The sequence below is a fragment of the Salvelinus fontinalis genome, chromosome 15, assembly GCF_029448725.1.
Source record: "Salvelinus fontinalis isolate EN_2023a chromosome 15, ASM2944872v1, whole genome shotgun sequence".
NCBI lineage: Eukaryota > Metazoa > Chordata > Actinopteri > Salmoniformes > Salmonidae > Salvelinus > Salvelinus fontinalis.
In genome coordinates, this window is record NC_074679.1 from 18,649,856 (window position 1) to 18,675,429 (window position 25,574).

At 42.4% G+C, this 25,574-nt stretch overlaps 1 protein-coding gene across 4 annotated transcripts in view; it reads right to left on the reverse strand.

The window, feature by feature from the left end:
* Positions 1–6,760: 6,760 nt before the first annotated feature.
* LOC129811501 (estrogen-related receptor gamma) overlaps positions 6,761–25,574 on the reverse strand; it is a 302,840-nt gene continuing 284,026 nt past the window's right edge. For all 4 annotated transcript variants that reach the window (XM_055862862.1, XM_055862861.1, XM_055862860.1 and 1 more), the window contains exon 8: positions 6,761–11,083. In XM_055862862.1, the coding sequence (XP_055718837.1) occupies positions 10,839–11,083 (245 nt within the window). In that variant the 3' untranslated portion in view covers positions 6,761–10,838. The remainder of the gene's footprint in view (positions 11,084–25,574) is intronic.

Genomic DNA, 25,574 nt, shown 5'->3' on the forward strand with positions numbered 1-25,574 from the left:
GCGATGGAATTGATATTTGAAAAGAAAAAGGAACAAATCATAGAGAATATGATGTGATGGAATGTGATACTATTTAAAGTGGCTATCAGCAGTTGAAACAATAACAAAGAATGGGGCAGGAGAAATGTAACCTCTCAAATTCAAAGACAGAGTTATGGATGCAAGGACTGACAATCCGTGATGTCAAAATTATAGTTTTTCATTTTCATTTACTTTGTTCCAAACCATGAGGTCGAAGGAACTGTCTGTAGAGCACCGAGACAGGATTGTATCGAGGCACAGATCTGGGGAAGGGTACAAAAAAATGTCTGCAGCATTGAAGGTCCCCAAGAACACAGTGGTCTTCATCATTCTTAAATGGAAGAAGTTTGGAACCATCAAGACTCTTCCTAGAGCTGGCCACCCGGCCAAACTGAGCAATCGAGGGAGAAGGTTCTCCCATCTCCACAGAGGAACTCTGGAACTCTGTCAGAGGGACCATCAGGTTCGAACATCGAACATCACTGGAGAGACCTGAAAATAGCTGTACAGCGACACTTCCCATCCAACCTGACAGAGCTTGAGAGGATCTGCAGAGAAGAATGGGAGAAACTCTCCAAATACAGATGTGCCAAGCGTGTAGCGTCATACCAAAGAAGACTCAGGGTGACCAAGAACCTGATGGTCCCTCTGACAGAGTTCCAGAGTTCCTCTGTGGAGATGGGAGAACCTTCCAGAAGGACAACAATCTCAGCAGCACTCTACCAATCAGGCCTTTATGGTAGAGTGGCCAGACGGAAACCACTCTTCAGTTAAATGCACATAACAACCCTCTTGGAGTTTGCCAAAAGGCACCTAAAGGACTCAGACCGTGAGAAACAAGATTCTATGGTCTGATGAAACCAAGATTGAACTCTTTGGCCTAAATGCCAAGCATCATGTCTGGAGGAAACCTGGCACCGCTCATCACCTGATCAATACCATCCCTACTGTGAAACATGGTTGGGCAGCATCATGCCGTGGGGATGTTTTTCAGTGGCAGGGACTGGGAGTCTAGTCGGGATCGAGGGAAAGATGAATGGAGCAAAGTACAGAGAGATCCTCGATGAAAACCTGCTCCAGAGCGCTCATGACCTGGGACGAAGGTTCACCTTCCAACAGGACAACGACTCTAAGCACACAGCCAAGACCACGCAACAGTGGCTTCGAGACAAGTCTCTGAATGTCCTTGAGTGGCCCAGCCAGAGCCCGGATTTGAACCCGATCGAACATCACTGGAGAGACCTGAAAATAGCTGTGCAGCGACACTCCCCATCCAACCTGACAGAGCTTGAGAGGATCTGCAGAGAAGAATGGGAGAAACTCTCCAAATACAGATGTGCCAAGCTTGTAGCGTCATACCAAAGAAGACTCAAGTCTGTAAGCGCTGCCAAAGGTGCTTCAACAAAGTACTGAGTAAAAATATATATTCGATTTTTGTTTTTTATACATTTAAATACATTATTTAAAATGTTTTTTTGCAACTGTTATTACTTTCTCATTTTGGGCTATTGTGTGTAGATTGGTGAGGAAAAAATACTATATTTAATACATTTTAGAATAATGCTGTAATGTAAGAAAATGTGGAAAAACGCAAGGGGTCTGAATACTTCCTGAATGCACTGAATTTGGGTTCTGACAGTTGAACTAAACCCTTGCCGCATTTATTAAGTTATATTCTTCAAGAATGAAAGGGTACATATCATTCATTTATACGTCAAAAAATGGATGTAGCAATAGCTGATTGCCCCTTTAAAATAGAAAAATGAGTACTCCATGTTGACAGAGTATAGCAGCAGACAACTGGATACCAAAATGACTGCAATACTCACAACCTTCTAAAGCCCTCAAACTCAACTCTTGACCTCGAAGCCAAACTCAACACTTGACCTCGAAGCCAGTTCCACTGCATTTTTTAATTGTTCTCCAGTAATCAGAGACTGATTTAGACCTGGGACATCAGGTGTGTGCAATTAATTATCAGGTAGAACAGAAACCAGCAGGCTCCGGACCTCGTAGGGTAAGAGTTGAGTACCCCTGTTCTAGAGGGATTGATTTTCAAAGCAACTATTTTTGTTACATCCATGAAAAGACTGTGATCATTCATGTGGGTTTAACATCAACTTCACGTTTATGTGACGCATGATGCAACCTCAACCTCAACCTACAAATACCTAGGTGTCTGGCTAGACTGTAAACTCTCCTTCCAGGCTCATATTAAACATCTCCAATACAAATACCTAGGTGTCTGGCTAGACTGTAAACTCTCCTTCCAGGCTCATATTAAACATCTCCAATACAAATACCTAGGTGTCTGGCTAGACTGTAAACTCTCCTTCCAGGCTCATATTAAACATCTCCAATACAAATACCTAGGTGTCTGGCTAGACTGTAAACTCTCCTTCCAGGCTCATATTAAACATCTCCAATACAAATACCTAGGTGCCTGGCTAGACTGTAAACTCTCCTTCCAGGCTCATATTAAACATCTCCAATACAAATACCTAGGTGTCTGGCTAGACTGTAAACTCTCCTTCCAGGCTCATATTAAACATCTCCAATACAAATACCTAGGTGTCTGGCTAGACTGTAAACTCTCCTTCCAGGCTCATATTAAACATCTCCAACCCAAAATGAAATCTAGAATCGGTTTCCTATTTCGCAACAAAGCCTCCTTTACTCATGCTGCCAAACGTACCCTAGTAAAACTGACTATCCTACCGATCATTGACTTCAGCGACGTCATTTACAAAATAGCCTCCAACACTCTACTCAGCAAACTGGATGCAGTCTATCACAGTACCATCTGTTTTCTCACCAAAGCAACATGTACTACCCACCACTGCGACCTGTATGCTCTAGTTGGCTGGCCCTCACTACATATTCGTGCCATTAGGTACCGAGATGAGATCCTCAGACCCCTTGTGAGACCATATGCTGACACATGCACATTTGTGGCCTGCTGGAGGTCATTTTGCAGGGCTCTGGCAGTGCTCCTCCTTGCACAAAGGCGGAGGTAGCGGTCCTGCTGCTGGGTTGTTGCCCTCCTACGGCCTCCTCCACGTCTCCTGATATACTGGCCTGTCTCCTGGTAGCGCCTCCATGCTCTGGACACTACGCTGACAGACACAGCAAACCTTCTTGCCACAGCTCGCATTGATGTGGACTCCTGGATGAGCTGCACTACCTGAGCCACTTGTGTGGGTTGTAGACTCCGTCTCATGCTACCACTAGAGTGAAAGCACCGCCAGCATTCAAAAGTGCCCAAAAACATCAGCCAGGAAGCATAGGAATGAAAAGTGGTCTGTGGTCACCACCTGCAGAACCACTCCTTTATTGGTGGTGTCTTACTAATTGCCTATAATTTCCACCTTTTGTCCTTTCCATTTGCACAACAGCATGTGAAATTTATTGTCAATCAGTGTTGCTTCCTAAGTGGACAGTTTGATTTCACAGAAGTGTGATTGACTTGGAGTTACATTGTGTTGTTTAAGTGTTCCCTTTATTTTTTTGAGCAGTGTTTAACATAACAGCCATTACAGACTTCAAACAAATGTCTAAATAAAGTTGACAACGTGGGGAGCCCTTGGTGACAGTAAGTGTTGTGAATGCAGCAACATGTTTCTAAACATGGATTGTGGAATACTGATTATTTAAACAAATGTACACTAATGTCTACTGAGTTTACAACAAAAATGCACTCTCTCTCTCACTCCACACACACACACACACACACACACACACACACACACACACACACACACACACACACACACACACACACACGCACACACGCGCACACGCGCACACGCGCACACGCGCACACACGCACACACACACACACACACACACACACACACACACACACACACACACACACACACACACACACACACACACACACACACACACACACACACACACACACACACACACACACATATTCAGGACTTCACACACATGTATCCGCTTATCAATTGATACCAGTCTGTGTATCCACACACATGCACTGTCCCCAAAAGTTATTTTTGTAGGTCGGACTGTGTGTGTGTGTGTGTGTGTGTGTGTGTGTGTGTGTGTGTGTGTGTGTGTGTGTGTGTGTGTGTGTGTGTGTGTGTGTGTGTGTGTGTGTGTGTGTGTGTGTGTGTGTGTCTAGGGAAGGGTAGCTGTGAAAGCCCATTACCACTGTGTGTGTGTGTGTGACCAGGCCTGTGAATCTCAGGAGAGGCCTAGCGTTGATACTGAGAGGGAAAATGGCTGCACTCAGTAACAAAACGGCATCAGTGCGAAGCCGCGCACATTAGCACCTCACAGATGACAGCACCCAAAAGAGATATGGCACCCGAGGAGCCTGATCCCATTGGCACTGAAGGGCCAGAAATCACATCCCAGCACAGCGAAACCACCCTGACCCGATACAACACACAGTGAAATCACAAACTGAAGGGCCAGAAATCATAGCCCAGCACAGCGAAACCACCCTGACCCGATAAAACACACAGTGAAATCACATCCCAGCACAGCGAAACCACCCTGACCCGATAAAACACACAGTGAAATCACATCCCAGCACAGCGAAACCACCCTGACCCGATAAAACACACAGTGAAATCACATCCCAGCACAGCGAAACCACCCTGACCCGATAAAACACACAGTGAAATCCCAAACGGAAGGGAATAGGGTTAACTCAAAGCAGCCTGCCTGTATAAGTTCCTAATGTTTTGAGATTTTATGTTATAGGTGTTCCGGGATAGTTTGATTTGTTTAACAGAATACTTTAAATTTGTCTGGTGACATTTGAGTTACACAACATTAGTTTGTGGTGTTTTGTAATTTTATTAGGATCCCTATTAGCTGTTGTAATAGCAGCAGCTACTCTTCCTGGGGTCTTACATTTGAGATATGAGGAATATGCTTTTATGGTTCCTTTCTTTATCATTATCTGCTGCTCCCTGCCCCTTTTAGATTTCCTTAGATTCGGCCGGCCTTCCTAGCTCTAATGCATTGGGGGGAAGAGGGAAAGAGAGATGGAAGGAGAGAGGGTGTGTGGAGCGAGACAGAGGTGGAGAGAGATGGAGAGAAAGGTGGAGAGAGAGGTGGAGAGAGAGAGATGGGTGGAGAGAGAGAGAGGTGGGTGGAGATAGAGAGGTGGAGAGAGAGATGGAGATAGAGGTGGAGAGAGAGAGGTTGAGAAAGAGAGAGGTGGGTGGAGAGAGAGAGGTGGAGATAGAGAGGTGGGTGGGGAGAGAGAGGTGGGTGGAGAGAGAGAGGTGGAGACAGGTGGAGAGAGAGGTGGGTGGAGAGAGAGAGAGATGGAGAGAGAGGTGGAGAGAGAGGAGAGAGAGGTGGAGAGAGAGATGGGTGGAGAGAGAGAGGTGGAGAGAGGTGGAGAGAGAGAGAGAGAGGTGGGTGGAGACAAAGATGGAGAGAGAGGTGGAGAGAAAGGTGGAGAGAGAGAGAGGTGGGTGGAGACAGAGATGGAGAGAGAGGTGGAGAGAGAGGTGGAGAGAGAGTTGGAGCGAGAGGTGGAGAGAGAGTTGGAGAGAGAGTTGGAGCGAGAGGTGGAGAGAGAGGTGGGGAGAGAGGTGGAGCGAGAGGCGGAGCGAGAGAAGGTGGGAGATAGGAGTAGAGAAATCAAAAGAGAGAAAGAGGATGAGAGAGATAGAGGGGGAGTTAAAACAGTCATTAGAGATGCACAAGAGGTCTTGGGGCGTTCCACAAGGTTAACGACAACGGCACTCAGCAGCTGAAATGCTCAAGTAGCTTTTATTGTATCATAATAATGAATCAATGGTATAAAGATAAAATAAAATAAATGAACTCCGAAGCCAAGCAGTAAAAAGTTTGTGCGGCGGCGTTGGCGACAAATAATAAAAAATAAAATAAAAAATCTCTCCAGCACCATTGGGCCCTGCTCGGCTAATATCTACTGATGTCATCTTGTTGAAAAATATTTGCCTGGAGGTCAGTGCTCCCCGTTTGAAAGGCTTAAACGCTTCTGCTTCAGAACATTAAATATATGCCCACATTACTGCTGCTACGTATTAACAGAGCAGAGCTGGGTACAGAGGGCACATGGCTGAACGCCGGGGGTTTTAGCAGGAAGAGGGAGCGAAATAGTCCAAGCCGAAGAGAAGCAGGAGATGTGGTCGATTGTTTTTGGTGTCAGACCTGCCTTCTTTGTCTTCCTCTTTTCTGGTCTTTCCCTCTCTGTCTCTCTCTCCTGGCGGACGGTGGAGTTTTTAATTTCTCATCTCAGCTCTGTGGTTTATTGACTCTATTGTGCATGGCTGACATGTACTCTTATGTACGCCTATTGACGTGAACTGGGATGACATAGGGATATTGCATGTGTCATAGAGTCACGTGGCCATCCCTCCCAATCTAGTCTCCTTGACTTCCACTACCTTTGTCATTACTATATTAACTGAAGGTAATGTTACCGTGGGAGTATGGGACATCACTGAAACAGAGAGGACAAAGTCAACAACAGAAAGAGTTGAAAGAAAACTCTGAGGAATTCCCACTGTTAGTGTGTGTCCACCAAGTCTTGTTTAGAAGTATATTTGTGTGTGTGTGTGTGTGTGTGTGTGTGTGTGTGTGTGTGTGTGTGTGTGTGTGTGTGTGTGTGTGTGTGTGTGTGTGTGTGTGTGTGTGTGTGTGTGTGTGTGTGTGTGTGTGTGTGTGTGTGTGTGTGTGTGTGTGTGTGGTAAAGAAGCACACGGTAGCTACAGAAAGGTCAAACCTGGAAGCATGTTTTAATATTGCTCTACCGTTATCCTGAATGGCATGATGGGAGTAACACATCTGAACTGATCGTAGTTACAGAATCATAGGTCTCTCTTTTTGCATTGGACAATATATACAATGTAAAATAAATACATTTACACAAATGGACATATTGTTGGAGCACACTGTATGATACACACGTCACAAAAATATACAGGTAATTGTTAACTGATGTGGAGCACATCTACAACTACGGACATGTCTCTCACGGCGTCCCAGCAACTCCTGGTCGGAAAGATTTTTCACATCTTTTTTCATCATTTTTATCATATATTATTTTTCCGTCTTTCTTAACCTTTTCCCCCTCCCTCTATATTGTCATACATGTGCATGTCAAGCAGCCAGGATATACCCTAAGCACACATGTGGTATGTATAAGTACACCTCGGCATAATTACCTACTTGACTAACACTCACTATTCTCCTTCACTTCTCATAAAAAATAGCAGTTGTTTGTACATGTTCATTTCTTTATTTCGTATCTTCTAATGATAAAATAGTCCAATAGATACGGCATTGATCTAATTCAAACACAAAGTGCAACGTCTGTCCGTCCGTCTGTCTGTTGCACAGTCATATTGCTTTAAATAACAACATAACGTTGGGAGAATAGAGACCCTGGCTCGTTATGGATAAATGACTCTCCTCTCTCTATCTTCAATATGATCCAGAACAGGTGTTGAAAGATACACAGCAAAACCTCCTCATGATTTAAGATGCTCAAACTACGTTAGTAGGCCAACAATATCTGGGCCAATAATTTACACAAGAGCAGTGTTGTTACGGTAACTTTAATGTTTACTAAGAATATTGAATATTTAATGGTGTAGCTAATATGCATAACCTTGTCTTGAGACTGAAAGGTACAATGTTGAAAACTAAGCCTTTGACCTTATCAAGGTTGTGATTATTATTAGTATGTTATTATTATGGTTTGGCAGCTATTATTACACATCAAATTCAGCTCAGCTTAAATCCCCTCTGAGAGACGGTTGTGTGCTCTTTCAGCTCCTATTATTAGCCAGCACATAGTATTGGTTTGAAAATGGACAAACAGTTCGACAGAAACATCAACTAAAAACCGAAACAGACAGAGAAGAAGAAAACAGCTCTCTCCCAGGAGTTGTGTATGGAAATGATAGACGAGCCAACATGTTTCCCACAACAACTTTCACATTATTGTCTTCCTCATTAGTGAGTATAGAGAATTCAGGCCGCAGTACACAACTGCAAATAAAGTCAAACACCACGGGAGTGTGAACCATGTTCAATCTGACACACCAAGCTAGCTGCTCTCGCAAACATTGTCATTAGATGTTGACATGAAACCACACCTGGCCTTAAAACACAGCTTTAACATTCAGAGCGAGTACATAAGTATCATTTTCCTTTTATATGCAATTGATTAAACTGGGGCCTGAATTTAGGAAAGTACTTTCAGTTAAATACCTTCTCCAAATCATGCTCTATTCTGTGTGTTTAGCCAATGATGAATAGATGGTACAGTAGTTAACACATAGGAACAAGGAAGAAGAAAAATGAATTAGAAACACACCCCCATTAGTCCGAAAAAAATAACACTATTTTAGTCTTTCTTTTTTTATTGCTTTTAGTAAGCACACAACGTTAACTCCAAAACAAACAAAAAAACATTTAAAAAAAATGTTATTTCCCTTCGTAACCTCAAAGAGTTTAGATACTGTTACATCGCAGCTGTTTCTGAATGGAAAGCAGTATGTACAGTACAGCAAGTTATCAAAAAAAGTCAGCTATTGTTCGGAAGTACTCAAATGTCTTTTTTATTTGTATTTATTTAAACCTAAGATATACAATGTTATTCTACAAGAAAGGTACACAAACGATCCCTTTTGAAATATGTTGTTTCTTAGATACTTGCTATTCTCTTCTACGCCAGTATAGGTTATTATTATGATGATGATGAAATAGTGGTTGGATCTGTTGATCTAGCAGAACTAGCCAAATAAAAGAGCCTTGTTTCCTGGTAAGTCGGTAAGTATGTGAGAACATGCCGACCCTTATCTTCTGAGGGTCGGTACCTCCACTATTTTCTCTACTTCTACCCTGTGTCTAAAAAAGCGCACGCCACGAGAACTGGAACCACCACAAGAAAGTACACAACGACGACGTTGAATGAAACAAAAGGGAAGAAAAAAAGCAACAAAAGAAAAGAAAGGGAGCGTTTTCAGAAAAAGCACAGCAAACATGAAACACTGAGAGGCTGAACTACAATTTTTCTTATTTTTTTCTTATTTTTTTTTATTTTTATTCCAATAAAATGTATTAGATTAGAATTATAATCTGTTAATTTACAATATACAATGGTTAAGAAGGTTCAGAAAATAACCCTTACTAATAATACTGACATATTTGTTATAGAGAGGGACGTAGGTTACTTGATTTATCGTTTAGGTTCTCAACTGGAACCAGTTGCCATTTTATATTAGATTACGTCATAATCTAGATTTCGGATATTCGTGTTCTTAATCTGCGTACAAAAACCCGATACCAAATCCCAACCTCATTCCTTCCTGTGACCCCGTTGCTGATAATAGCTTTCCTAAATGCTAGTTTAGTATTATATCTTGGTTATAGATTACTGTTCTTGGTACAACGGTGGTCTTCAGAGTCTAATGCATGAGTTACCTGCTTGCCTGCACAGTCATGGTGCTTCCCTAGCCTTGGGTAAGCTTGATTCTAGGACTATGTCATCTAATAGCCTATGACAAGCACACAGAGAGAAGCTACACCTGGTAGAAATGTTAACATTTCCCAACAAAGACTGGCACAAACATTAATTGCATACATGTTAATATGCACCCTCCTTTTAAATGACTATTGCTTGGAGAAGATAAAATTCAATCCATATATATATTTATATATATATTCATATATAATTACTGAAAGTGGTAAAGCTGATAGAAATAAACATATATTGATTGATTTCTTATTAACACAATATAAACAAAATAAAATAATCATAGACCATATATAATGACCGAATCATATACTTACACCCTTATTTATTTCAATAAAAATAAGACCAAAAAAGTTGCAACAAGCATAAATATGTCCCTTCAGCCCTCCTGTACCTCTCATTCATATTGCATGAGTGACTAAAGCTTCACCCTCTCCCTGAAAAGGTAACAACAATAATCAAGCCACTACTTCTTGTCTGTAAAAACCCTTTGGAAGACAACAGAAAAGGGTAAAGAGGAAGTCTAATAGCTGTAAGGGATTAAAATGACAAACCCAAAGGGAAGGCTGGGGGTGATGACAACGATCTTATCGGCTGGCATGTGGGAACTTTGTGTGTGTTCTAACACTGTAGTTAAGCAGGCCAGACTGTTCCTCAGACTATCAGATGAGGTGTTGGGGGCTGATGGTTAAGTTTGCTGGACATCAACTGAATGGATCTCCATCCTTTGGCAGGGCAAGTCTCCTCTTGTCTTCTCTTATCTTTTCCGTTATCCATTTCTTCATGAAAATCATCAACAAAAAGTATTTGTTAATGTTCTTTTTTCTTCTGCAGAGCATGTCCTGTATAAACTGGGTTGGGAAACTGAGATGAAGAAGCTTTACAGTCTATCTGCTGCTAAGACAACCAGAGCAGTGTCTCTCTCTCTCTCTCTCTTTTCTTTTTTAAATTCCTCCTTTCAATATTTTCATCAGTCAATAGTCAATAATCACATTGCTAATCATTCTTATATGTATAAGTGACACGAGGTCGATAGTCAATAGTTTACAGTGCCATTGTTATGGTAGCTGGTTTATGACTTGGTTATAGTTTGTACACAGATGACCCTCCAGCAGAGGTCTCGTCTCAGTGTCAGTGTCTCCCCTAATGCACGGAGGTCAGGGATTAAAGTTCAGAGGTTACTCCCACCCATCTTTCTCAGTGGGAGGCGAGATTGGGAAGTTCAGATGTCATGTGGGGTTTTGGGGGGTCAATGGGAGGAGCCTGTGTGTGACTGACTGACATTTCGGAGGTGGTGGACGTGGTTGGCCAATCAGACCTTGGCCTCCAGCAGTTCCAGGAAGAGTTTGTGCATGGGGACCTTGCCATCCTGCTTGATGCTGTAGAAGTGCTGCACAGCCTTGGTGGAGGTCTGACGGAGCAGAGGCAGGGTCATCAGCAGCTTCCCTGCCCGACGAGGGTCCTCCGGGTGCTGGCCTGCCTCGTAGTCCTGCAGGGCCTCATGGAGCACATCCTGGAGCTTCTGCACCGCCTCCACGTCCTCTACGTGCATAGAGTCTAAAGGGGGAGAAAGGGAGGGAGAAGGGGGGGGTGGGGGTAGATAGGAGAGAGAGGTTAATCTTCACACATACTGCATGACCACATATCATTACATCATTACATACTACTAGAGAGAGGTTGATCTCCTACCTCGCCTAAACATCTGCACCACAGGTAACTTCCACAAACACCAAATTGAGACTCTGCATGCAGAATTCTGCAAAAACATCCTCCGTGTACAATGTATAATACCAAATAATACATGCAGAGCAGAATTAGGCCGATACCCACTAATTAACAAAATCCAGAAAAGAGCAGATAAATTCTACAACCAACTAAAAGGAAGTGATTCCATAACAAAGCCATCCCCTACAGAGAGATGAACCTGGAGAAGTGTCCCCTAAGCAAGCTGGTCTTGGGGCTCTGTTCACAAACACAAACAGACCCCACAGAGCCCCAGGACAGAAACACAATTAGACCCAACCAAATCATGAGAAAACGAAAAGATAATTACTTGACACATTGGAAAGAATTTATAAAAAAACTGAGCAAACTAGAATGCTATTTGGCCCTAAACAGAGAGTACAGAGTGGCAGAATACCTGACCACTCTACCTGACCCAAATGTAAAGGAAAGCTTTGACTATGTACAGAATCAGTGAGCATAGCCTTGCTCTTGAGAAAGGCCGCCATAGGTAGACCTGGCTCTTAAGAGAAGACAGGCTATGTGCAAGCTGCCCACAAAATGAGGTGAGCTGAGCTGCACTTCCTAACCTTCTGCCAAACGTATGACCATATTAGAGACACGTATTTCCCTAAGATTACAAACCCAATTTTGATAAACTCCCATATCTACTGGGTGAAATACCAGTGTGCCATCACAGCAGCAAGATTTGTGACCTGTTGCCACAAGAAAAGGTCAACCAGTGAAGAACAAACACCATTGTAAATACAACCCATATTTATGTTAATTTATTTCCCCTTTTGTACTAACTATTTGCACATCATTATAACACTGTACATAGCCATAATATGACATTTGAAACGTGTCTTTTCCATTTAAACTAATGAATGTAATGTTTACTGTTCACTTTTGATTGTTTATTTCACTTTTGTTTATTATCTATTTCAACTGTCTTGGCAATGTAAACATACCGTATGTTTCCCATGCCAATAAAGCCCTTTGAATTGAACTGAGTGAGACAGTTATACAGAGAAAGAGAGAGAGACAGAGAGAGATGGAAAGTGGTGTTGGGGGTAAAACATACGACATTATAAAATCCATGTACACAAACAACAAGTGTGCGGTTAAAATTGGCAAAAAACACACACATTTCTTCACACAGGGTCGTGGGGTGAGACAGGGATGCAGCTTAAGCCCCACCCTCTTCAACATATATATCAACGAATTGGCGCGGGCACTAGAACAGTCTGCAGCACCCGGTCTCACCCTACTAGAATCCGAAGTCAAATGTCTACTGTTTGCTGATGATCTGGTACTTCTGTCACCAACCAAGGAGGGACTACAGCAGCACCTAGATCTTCTGCACAGATTCTGTCAGACCTGGGCCCTGACAGTAAATCTCAGTAAGACCAAAATAATGGTGTTCCAAAAAAGGTCCAGTCGCCAGGACCACAAATTCCATCTAGACACCGTTGCCCTAGAGCACACAAAAAACTATACATACCTCGGCCTAAACATCAGCACCACAGGTAACTTCCACAAAGCTGTGAACGATCTGAGAGACAAGGCAAGAAGGGCATTCTATGCCATCAAAAGGAACATAAATTTCAACATACCAATTAGGATCTGGCTAAAAATACTTGAATCAGTCATAGAGCCCATTGCCCTTTATGGTTGTGAGGTCTGGGGTCCGCTCACCAACCAAGATTTCACAAAATGGGGCAAACAACAAATTGAGACTCTGCATGCAGAATTCTGCAAAAATATCCTCCGTGTACAACGCAGAACACCAAATAATGCATGTAGAGCAGAATTAGGCCGATACCCACTAATTATCAAAATCCAGAAAAGAGCCGTTAAATTCTACAACCACCTAAAAGGAAGCGATTCCCAAACCTTCCATAACAAAGCCATCACCTACAGAGAGATGAACCTGGAGAAGAGTCCCCTAAGCAAACTGGTCCTAGGGCTCTGTTCACAAACACAAACACACCCCACAAAGCCCCAGGACAACAGCACAATTAGACCCAACCAAATCATGAGAAAACAAAAAGATAATTACTTGACACATTGGAAAGAATTAACAAAAAAACAGAGCAAACTAGAATGCTATTTGGCCCTAAACAGAGAGTACACAGTGGCAGAATACCTGACCACTGTGACTGACCCAAACTTAAGGAAAGCTTTGACTATGTACAGACTCAGTGAGCATAGCCTTGCTATTGAGAAAGGCCGCCGTAGGCAGACATGGCTCTCAAGAGAAGACAGGCTATGTGCACACTGCCCACAAAATGAGGTGGAAACCGAGCTGCACTTCCTAACCTTCTGCCCAATGTATGACCATATTAGAGACACATATTTCCCTCAGATCACACAGATCCACAAAGAATTCGAAAACAAATCCAATTTTGATAAATTCCCATATCTACTGGGTGAAATTCCACAGTGTGCCATCACAGCAGCAAGATTTGTGACCTGTTGCCACAAGAAAAGGGCAACCAGTGAAAAACAAACACCATTGTAAATACAACCCATATTTATGCTTACTTATTTTAACTTGTGTGCTTTAACCATTTGTACATTGTTACAACACTGTATATATTTAATATGACACTCGTAATGTCTTTATTGTTTTGAAACTTCTGTATGTGTAATGTTTACTGTTAATTAGTTTTGTTTGTTTCACTTTTGTGTATTGTCTACCTCACTTGCTTTGGCAATGTTAACACATGTTTCCCATGCCAATAAAGCCCCTTGAATTGAATTGAATTGAATTGAGAGAGAGACAGTTAGACAGAGAAAGAGAGAGAGACAGAGAGAGAGAGACCGTTAGACAGAGAAAGAGAGAGAGACAGAGAGAGAGAGACCGTTAGACAGAGAAAGAGAGAGAGACAGAGAGAGAGAGAAAGAGAGAGAGACAGAGAGAGAGATACAGTTAGACAGAGAAAGAGAGAGAGACAGAGAGAGAGAGGAGAGAGAGTGAGAGAGACAGTGAGACAGAGAGAGACAGTGAGACAGAGAGAGAGAGAGAGAAACAGAGAGAGAGAGAGAGAGAGAGAGAGTGAGAGAGACAGTGAGACAGAGAGACAGAGAGAGAGAGAGAGAGAGAGAGAGAGAGAGAGAGAGAGAGAGAGAGAGAGAGAGAGAGAGAGAGAGAGAGAGAGAGAGAGAGAGAGAGAGAGAGAGAGAGAGAGAGAGAGAGAGAGAGACAGAGAGACAGACACAGAGAGACCCCCCAGCTGACCAATAGCCTGGCCTGTCCGTATTGTCTGTCTCAGGATGTCAAACACAGTCATTAGCATACTAATGGGTACTAGAGGATTTATGAGCACTGGGGATGGGTGTGGCACTGCAACAGATTTCTCTACTCCAGTCCTACACACACACACACACACACACGCGCACGCACACATGAACCTATTCCCCCTCATGAGACTTAAAAGATTTGGCATGGGTCCTCAGATCCTCAAAAGGTTCTACAGCTGCACCATTGAGAGCATCCTGACTGGTTGCATCACTGCCTGTTATGGCAACTGCTCGGCCTCCAGAGGGTAGTGCAAACGGCTCAGTACATCACTGGGGCCATGCTTTCTGCCATCCAGGACCTCTATACCAGGTGGTGTCAGAGGAAGACCCTAAAAATTGTCAAAGACTCCAGCCACCCTAATCATAGACTGTTCTCTCTGCAGCCGCACGGCAAGCGGTACCAGAGCACCAAGACTAGGTCCAAGAGGCTTCTCAACAGCGTCTACTCCCAAGCCATACGACTCTTGAACAGCTAATCAAATGGCTACCCAGACTATTTACATTGTCCCCCCCCCTTTCACGCTGCTGCTATTCTCTGTTTATTATCTATGCATAGTCACGTTAACTCTACCTACATTTACATACTACCTCAATTACCTCGACTTACCAGAGCCCTCACACATTGACTCTGTATCGGTACCACCTGTATATTACCCCGCTATTGTTATTTTACTGTTGCTCCTTAATTATTTGTTACTTTTATTTATATATATTTTTTTACTTATCTATAAATATCACACCAGCCGATCAATGGAACATACATGTTAAATAATAATCACAGGTCAACTAACTAGATCACACAGACCAGACAGCACATCTCTCTCTCTCTCTCTCTCTCTCTCTCTCTCTCTCTCTCTCTCTCTTTCTGTCTCTCTCTGTTTCTCTCTCTCTCTCTCTCTCTCTCTCTCTCTCTCTCTCTCTCTCTCTCTCTCTCTCGCTCTCGCTCTCGCTCTCTCTTTCTTTCTCTCTCTCTCTCTTTCTCTCTCACTCTCTCTTGCTCTCTTTCTCTCTCTCAATTCCATTAAATTCAAAGGGCTTTATTGGCATTGGCATGCCAAAGCTAGTGAAATAGATAACAAATAAAAGTGAAATAAACAATCAAATATGAACAGTAAACATTACACTCACAAAAGTTTCAAAGGAATAGAGACATTTCAAATGTCATATTACGACTATGTACGGTGTTATATTGATGTGCAAATAGTAAAAAATACATCAACATAAATATGGGTTGTAACTGTTCTTCCAGTCTTGCTGCTGTGATGGTTATACATTTGTCAGTAGGTTAGGAAGTGTCAAAGCTTTCCTTCATTTTGGGTCAATCAGAGTGGTCAGGTATTCTGCCACTGTGTACTCTCTGTTTAGTGCCAAATAACATTCCACTTTGCTCTGTGTTTTGGTAAATACTTTCCAATGTGTCACGTAATTATCTGCATGCAGAATTCAGAAATAATTTAAGTATAGCCAATTGAAATTTGTGGTCTGTATAGTTTATAATTTCATTTAGGATTTCATCAACACCACAGGCCTTTTGGGGTTGGAGGGTTTGTATTTTGTCCTGTAGTTCATTCAATGTAATAGGAGAATCCAGCGAGTTCTGGTTGTTTTTAATAGCTGATTCCAAGATTTTTAATTGATCACGTATATGTGTTTACTTTTTCTGTATTGTTTTAGTGATTCACCATAGTGAAGGCTCAGGTTATCTGAAGCTTTGGTTGGATAGGTTTTTTAAATTTCTTTCTTAGATTTTTTCATTCTTCATCACACCATTTGTCATTGTTTTTAATTTTCTTAGGTTGTCTGATAGGGAAGCTAAGAGGTCAAATATATTGTTTAGGCTTTTTACTGCCATGTTTACACCTTCACTATTACAGTGCAATGTTTTGTCCAGGATGTTGTCTGAAAGGGAATACATTTGTTAGTGCCTAATTGTTTTTTGTTAGGTTTCTACACTACTTTCCTTCCATCTATAGCATTTCTTAATTTTGTGCAGTTCCTTTGGCTTTGATGCCTCATGATTGTGACTTGCTCTGTTCAAGTAGAATGTGATTTTGCTGTGATCTGATAGGGGTGTCAGTGGGCTGACTGTGACCGCTCTGAGAGACTCTGGGTTGAGGTCAGCGATAAAGTCATCTACAGTACTACTGCCAAGGAATGAGCTATAGGTGTACCTACCATAGGAGTCTCTTCTAAGCCTACCATTGACTATATACAGACCCAGTGTGCGACAGAACTGAAAAAGTTGTGACCCGTTTTTGTTGGGTATTTTGTCATAGTTATGTCTAGGGGAGCGTATTTGGGAGGGAATACTGTCACCTCCAGGTAGGTGTTTGTCCCCCTGTGTGCTGAGAGTGTCAGGTTCTTGTCCAGTTCTGGCATTTAGGTCACCACAGTCCAGTACATGTCCCTGGGCCTGGAAATGGTTAATTTCCCCCTCTAGGATGGAGAAGCTGTCATCGTTAAAGTATTGGGATTCTATTAGGTAGTACACATTTTGAAATCATTTCCTTATTAATTTCTTGTTGGATGTAAAATATTCCTGTTTTGACAAATGTAATTGAGTGGGTTAGGTCTGCTCTATATAAAATTAGCATTCCCCCTGAGTATCTTCCCTGTTTCACACCTGGTAGTTTGGTGGATGGGACTACCAGCTCTCTGTAACCTAGAGGGCAACTAGTGGGTCCGTCTCCTCTATACCCTGTCTCTTGTAGGATGACAATGTCTGTATTTCCGATTTCTTTAATAAAGTCTTGGTTCCTTCTCTTTAGGCCAAAGGCAGATGACCTCAGACCTTATATATTCTAGGATGAGATAGTAAAAGCTTTGTGTTCCATAGTGTGTGGATGTGAATTTTGTTAAATTCTCTAAACCCCACCACACGAACACACACAAACACACACAGCTCGCTCCAAAGACACGTTCAGATTTTCATGCTTCTGCGTTTGGGTCAATACTCTAACCCTTGTGTGTGTGTGTGTGTCTGATCCAGGATGCTCTTAGTCATCCGTCACAGGGACTTTGGCAGTGTGTGAGTGTGAGTGTGTATGAGTGAGTGTGTGACAGGGACTTTGGCTGTTGAAAAGTGACCTGTGATCCGACAGGAGCCCCCGGCAGAAAACAGATTACACACACCTTTACTATGCTGCAGAGCCAGCAGCACTAACTATCACACGCACGCACGCACACACACACACACTTGTTTTTTCTATCCTCGTGGTGACCTAAATGTATTTCCATTCAAAAGTCCTATTTTGCCCAAACCTAACATTTACCCTAACCTTAACCCTAACCTAACTCTAAACTTAACCCCTAGCTCCTAACCCTAATTCCTAACCCTAATTCCTAACCCTAACCTGTAACCCTAATTCTAACCCCAACCCTAAACCTAACCCCTATGCTTAAAATAGCCTTTGTCCTTGTGGGGAGGTGGGAAATGTCCCTACGAGGTTGTTCTTGTTGACTTTTGGGGTTTCAGGTCCCCAAGAGGGTAGAAGAACAAGACCATGCACACGCACACACGCACGCACACACACACACACACACACACACACACACACACACACACACACACACACACACACACACACACACACACACACACACACACACACACACACACACACACACACACACACACACACACACACACACACACATACACACACATACACGCACATACACGCACACGCGCTCGCACAAGCATCGCACACACAGACACACACTCAGAGAGATACATGTGCAGTCGTACACTCTATTCTAACTGTTGTGGAGCTGTACATTCTTTAACTTATTCCATAATTAATTTATAACATAGTAGCCGTTTTTTGTCAGTAAAACACTATCCTCCTAATCAAAACATTTGCAACCATTTTCTAAGGTGTTTTTCCACTGCTGTTAGATAAATTGCCACGCAGAGTAAGACTAGAGAATCAATGAGAATTCAATTAACTCTTAAGGTGACAGGAGACTTAATGTGATTTGGCTGTTAGTTAAATGAGAATGCTAGTCAAACATTGTGTGAATAACTTTTGTTTCTTAGCTTTATAGGAAAGAGATACACTTCTCCCAAGAGTGCTTGACAATTATAGACGCAAGAAGATATTATTATCTGTGTGTGTGTGTGTGTGTGTGTGTGTGTGTGTGTGTGTGTGTGTGTGTGTGTGTGTGTGTGTGTGTGTGTGTGTGTGTGTGTGTGTGTGTGTGTGTGTGTGCATTCGTGCGTGTGTGTGTGTGTGTGTGTGTGTGTGTGTGTGTGTGTGTGTGTGTGTGTGTGTGTGTGTGTGTGTGTGTGTGTGTGTGTGTGTGTGTGTGTGTGTGAAAGAGAGAGAGAGAGTGAGTGAACATTGGCAGGAAAAACTGTGTTCTTCAAGAGTATGTTTCTAATGAGCAGTGGGTTAAACATGGACTGCTAAAACCCCCACACACACACACACACACACACACACAGATAATAATATCTTCTTGCGTCTATAATTGTCAAGCACTCTTGGGAGAAGTGTATCTCTTTCCTATAAAGCTAAGAAACAAAAGTTATTCACACAATGTTTGACTAGCATTCTCATTTAACTAACAGCCAAATCACATTAATCATGAGAAAACGAAAAGATAATTACTTGACACATTGGAAAGAATTTATAAAAAAACTGAGCAAACTAGAATGCTATTTGGCCCTAAACAGAGAGTACAGAGTGGCAGAATACCTGACCACTCTACCTGACCCAAATGTAAAGGAAAGCTTTGACTATGTACAGAATCAGTGAGCATAGCCTTGCTCTTGAGAAAGGCCGCCATAGGTAGACCTGGCTCTTAAGAGAAGACAGGCTATGTGCAAGCTGCCCACAAAATGAGGTGAGCTGAGCTGCACTTCCTAACCTTCTGCCAAACGTATGACCATATTAGAGACACGTATTTCCCTAAGATTACAAACCCAATTTTGATAAACTCCCATATCTACTGGGTGAAATACCAGTGTGCCATCACAGCAGCAAGATTTGTGACCTGTTGCCACAAGAAAAGGTCAACCAGTGAAGAACAAACACCATTGTAAATACAACCCATATTTATGTTAATTTATTTCCCCTTTTGTACTAACTATTTGCACATCATTATAACACTGTACATAGCCATAATATGACATTTGAAACGTGTCTTTTCCATTTAAACTAATGAATGTAATGTTTACTGTTCACTTTTGATTGTTTATTTCACTTTTGTTTATTATCTATTTCAACTGTCTTGGCAATGTAAACATACCGTATGTTTCCCATGCCAATAAAGCCCTTTGAATTGAACTGAGTGAGACAGTTATACAGAGAAAGAGAGAGAGACAGAGAGAGATGGAAAGTGGTGTTGGGGGTAAAACATACGACATTATAAAATCCATGTACACAAACAACAAGTGTGCGGTTAAAATTGGCAAAAAACACACACATTTCTTCACACAGGGTCGTGGGGTGAGACAGGGATGCAGCTTAAGCCCCACCCTCTTCAACATATATATCAACGAATTGGCGCGGGCACTAGAACAGTCTGCAGCACCCGGTCTCACCCTACTAGAATCCGAAGTCAAATGTCTACTGTTTGCTGATGATCTGGTACTTCTGTCACCAACCAAGGAGGGACTACAGCAGCACCTAGATCTTCTGCACAGATTCTGTCAGACCTGGGCCCTGACAGTAAATCTCAGTAAGACCAAAATAATGGTGTTCCAAAAAAGGTCCAGTCGCCAGGACCACAAATTCCATCTAGACACCGTTGCCCTAGAGCACACAAAAAACTATACATACCTCGGCCTAAACATCAGCACCACAGGTAACTTCCACAAAGCTGTGAACGATCTGAGAGACAAGGCAAGAAGGGCATTCTATGCCATCAAAAGGAACATAAATTTCAACATACCAATTAGGATCTGGCTAAAAATACTTGAATCAGTCATAGAGCCCATTGCCCTTTATGGTTGTGAGGTCTGGGGTCCGCTCACCAACCAAGATTTCATAAAATGGGGCAAACAACAAATTGAGACTCTGCATGCAGAATTCTGCAAAAATATCCTCCGTGTACAACGCAGAACACCAAATAATGCATGTAGAGCAGAATTAGGCCGATACCCACTAATTATCAAAATCCAGAAAAGAGCCGTTAAATTCTACAACCACCTAAAAGGAAGCGATTCCCAAACCTTCCATAACAAAGCCATCACCTACAGAGAGATGAACCTGGAGAAGAGTCCCCTAAGCAAACTGGTCCTAGGGCTCTGTTCACAAACACAAACACACCCCACAAAGCCCCAGGACAACAGCACAATTAGACCCAACCAAATCATGAGAAAACAAAAAGATAATTACTTGACACATTGGAAAGAATTAACAAAAAAACAGAGCAAACTAGAATGCTATTTGGCCCTAAACAGAGAGTACACAGTGGCAGAATACCTGACCACTGTGACTGACCCAAACTTAAGGAAAGCTTTGACTATGTACAGACTCAGTGAGCATAGCCTTGCTATTGAGAAAGGCCGCCGTAGGCAGACATGGCTCTCAAGAGAAGACAGGCTATGTGCACACTGCCCACAAAATGAGGTGGAAACCGAGCTGCACTTCCTAACCTTCTGCCCAATGTATGACCATATTAGAGACACATATTTCCCTCAGATCACACAGATCCACAAAGAATTCGAAAACAAATCCAATTTTGATAAATTCCCATATCTACTGGGTGAAATTCCACAGTGTGCCATCACAGCAGCAAGATTTGTGACCTGTTGCCACAAGAAAAGGGCAACCAGTGAAAAACAAACACCATTGTAAATACAACCCATATTTATGCTTACTTATTTTAACTTGTGTGCTTTAACCATTTGTACATTGTTACAACACTGTATATATTTAATATGACACTCGTAATGTCTTTATTGTTTTGAAACTTCTGTATGTGTAATGTTTACTGTTAATTAGTTTTGTTTGTTTCACTTTTGTGTATTGTCTACCTCTCTTGCTTTGGCAATGTTAACACATGTTTCCCATGCCAATAAAGCCCCTTGAATTGAATTGAATTGAATTGAGAGAGAGACAGTTAGACAGAGAAAGAGAGAGAGACAGAGAGAGAGAGACCGTTAGACAGAGAAAGAGAGAGAGACAGAGAGAGAGAGACCGTTAGACAGAGAAAGAGAGAGAGACAGAGAGAGAGAGAAAGAGAGAGAGACAGAGAGAGAGATACAGTTAGACAGAGAAAGAGAGAGAGACAGAGAGAGAGAGGAGAGAGAGTGAGAGAGACAGTGAGACAGAGAGAGACAGTGAGACAGAGAGAGAGAGAGAGAAACAGAGAGAGAGAGAGAGAGAGAGAGAGTGAGAGAGACAGTGAGACAGAGAGACAGAGAGAGAGAGAGAGAGAGAGAGAGAGAGAGAGAGAGAGAGAGAGAGAGAGAGAGAGAGAGAGAGAGAGAGAGAGAGAGAGAGAGAGAGAGAGAGAGAGAGAGAGACAGACACAGAGAGACCCCCCAGCTGACCAATAGCCTGGCCTGCCCGTATTGTCTGTCTCAGGATGTCAAACACAGTCATTAGCATACTAATGGGTACTAGAGGATTTATGAGCACTGGGGATGGGTGTGGCACTGCAACAGATTTCTCTACTCCAGTCCTACACACACACACACACACACACGCGCACGCACACATGAACCTATTCCCCCTCATGAGACTTAAAAGATTTGGCATGGGTCCTCAGATCCTCAAAAGGTTCTACAGCTGCACCATTGAGAGCATCCTGACTGGTTGCATCACTGCCTGTTATGGCAACTGCTCGGCCTCCAGAGGGTAGTGCAAACGGCTCAGTACATCACTGGGGCCATGCTTTCTGCCATCCAGGACCTCTATACCAGGTGGTGTCAGAGGAAGACCCTAAAAATTGTCAAAGACTCCAGCCACCCTAATCATAGACTGTTCTCTCTGCAGCCGCACGGCAAGCGGTACCAGAGCACCAAGACTAGGTCCAAGAGGCTTCTCAACAGCGTCTACTCCCAAGCCATACGACTCTTGAACAGCTAATCAAATGGCTACCCAGACTATTTACATTGTCCCCCCCCCTTTCACGCTGCTGCTATTCTCTGTTTATTATCTATGCATAGTCACGTTAACTCTACCTACATTTACATACTACCTCAATTACCTCGACTTACCAGAGCCCTCACACATTGACTCTGTATCGGTACCACCTGTATATTACCCCGCTATTGTTATTTTACTGTTGCTCCTTAATTATTTGTTACTTTTATTTATATATATTTTTTTACTTATCTATAAATATCACACCAGCCGATCAATGGAACATACATGTTAAATAATAATCACAGGTCAACTAACTAGATCACACAGACCAGACAGCACATCTCTCTCTCTCTCTCTCTCTCTCTCTCTCTCTCTCTCTCTCTCTCTCTCTTTCTGTCTCTCTCTGTTTCTCTCTCTCTCTCTCTCTCACAAAAGTTTCAAAGGAATAGAGACATTTCAAATGTCATATTACGACTATGTACGGTGTTATATTGATGTGCAAATAGTAAAAAATACATCAACATAAATATGGGTTGTAGCTGTTCTTCCAGTCTTGCTGCTGTGATGGTTATACATTTGTCAGTAGGTTAGGAAGTGTCAAAGCTTTCCTTCATTTTGGGTCAATCAGAGTGGTCAGGTATTCTGCCACTGTGTACTCTCTGTTTAGTGCCAAATAACATTCCACTTTGCTCTGTGTTTTGGTAAATACTTTCCAATGTGTCACGTAATTATCTGCATGCAGAATTCAGAAATGATTTAAGTATAGCCAATTGAAATTTGTGGTCTGTATAGTTTATAATTTCATTTAGGATTTCATCAACACCACAGGCCTTTTGGGGTTGGAGGGTTTGTATTTTGTCCTGTAGTTCATTCAATGTAATAGGAGAATCCAGCGAGTTCTGGTTGTTTTTAATAGCTGATTCCAAGATTTTTAATTGATCACGTATATGTGTTTACTTTTTCTGTATTGTTTTAGTGATTCACCATAGTGAAGGCTCAGGTTATCTGAAGCTTTGGTTGGATAGGTTTTTTAAATTTCTTTCTTAGATTTTTTCATTCTTCATCACACCATTTGTCATTGTTTTTAATTTTCTTAGGTTGTCTGATAGGGAAGCTAAGAGGTCAAATATATTGTTTAGGCTTTTTACTGCCATGTTTACACCTTCACTATTACAGTGCAATGTTTTGTCCAGGATGTTGTCTGAAAGGGAATACATTTGTTAGTGCCTAATTGTTTTTTGTTAGGTTTCTACACTACTTTCCTTCCATCTATAGCATTTCTTAATTTTGTGCAGTTCCTTTGGCTTTGATGCCTCATGATTGTGACTTGCTCTGTTCAAGTAGAATGTGATTTTGCTGTGATCTGATAGGGGTGTCAGTGGGCTGACTGTGACCGCTCTGAGAGACTCTGGGTTGAGGTCAGCGATAAAGTCATCTACAGTACTACTGCCAAGGAATGAGCTATAGGTGTACCTACCATAGGAGTCTCTTCTAAGCCTACCATTGACTATATACAGACCCAGTGTGCGACAGAACTGAAAAAGTTGTGACCCGTTTTTGTTGGGTATTTTGTCATAGTTATGTCTAGGGGAGCGTATTTGGGAGGGAATACTGTCACCTCCAGGTAGGTGTTTGTCCCCCTGTGTGCTGAGAGTGTCAGGTTCTTGTCCAGTTCTGGCATTTAGGTCACCACAGTCCAGTACATGTCCCTGGGCCTGGAAATGGTTAATTTCCCCCTCTAGGATGGAGAAGCTGTCATCGTTAAAGTATTGGGATTCTATTAGGTAGTACACATTTTGAAATCATTTCCTTATTAATTTCTTGTTGGATGTAAAATATTCCTGTTTTGACAAATGTAATTGAGTGGGTTAGGTCTGCTCTATATAAAATTAGCATTCCCCCTGAGTATCTTCCCTGTTTCACACCTGGTAGTTTGGTGGATGGGACTACCAGCTCTCTGTAACCTAGAGGGCAACTAGTGGGTCCGTCTCCTCTATACCCTGTCTCTTGTAGGATGACAATGTCTGTATTTCCGATTTCTTTAATAAAGTCTTGGTTCCTTCTCTTTAGGCCAAAGGCAGATGACCTCAGACCTTATATATTCTAGGATGAGATAGTAAAAGCTTTGTGTTCCATAGTGTGTGGATGTGAATTTTGTTAAATTCTCTAAACCCCACCACACGAACACACACAAACACACACAGCTCGCTCCAAAGACACGTTCAGATTTTCATGCTTCTGCGTTTGGGTCAATACTCTAACCCTTGTGTGTGTGTGTGTGTCTGATCCAGGATGCTCTTAGTCATCCGTCACAGGGACTTTGGCAGTGTGTGAGTGTGAGTGTGTATGAGTGAGTGTGTGACAGGGACTTTGGCTGTTGAAAAGTGACCTGTGATCCGACAGGAGCCCCCGGCAGAAAACAGATTACACACACCTTTACTATGCTGCAGAGCCAGCAGCACTAACTATCACACGCACGCACGCACACACACACACACTTGTTTTTTCTATCCTCGTGGTGACCTAAATGTATTTCCATTCAAAAGTCCTATTTTGCCCAAACCTAACATTTACCCTAACCTTAACCCTAACCTAACTCTAAACTTAACCCCTAGCTCCTAACCCTAATTCCTAACCCTAATTCCTAACCCTAACCTGTAACCCTAATTCTAACCCCAACCCTAAACCTAACCCCTATGCTTAAAATAGCCTTTGTCCTTGTGGGGAGGTGGGAAATGTCCCTACGAGGTTGTTCTTGTTGACTTTTGGGGTTTCAGGTCCCCAAGAGGGTAGAAGAACAAGACCATGCACACGCACACACGCACGCACACACACACACACACACGCACACACACACACACACACACACACACACACACACACACACACACACACACACACACACACACACAACACACACACACACACACACACACACACACACACACACACACACACACACACACACACACACACAC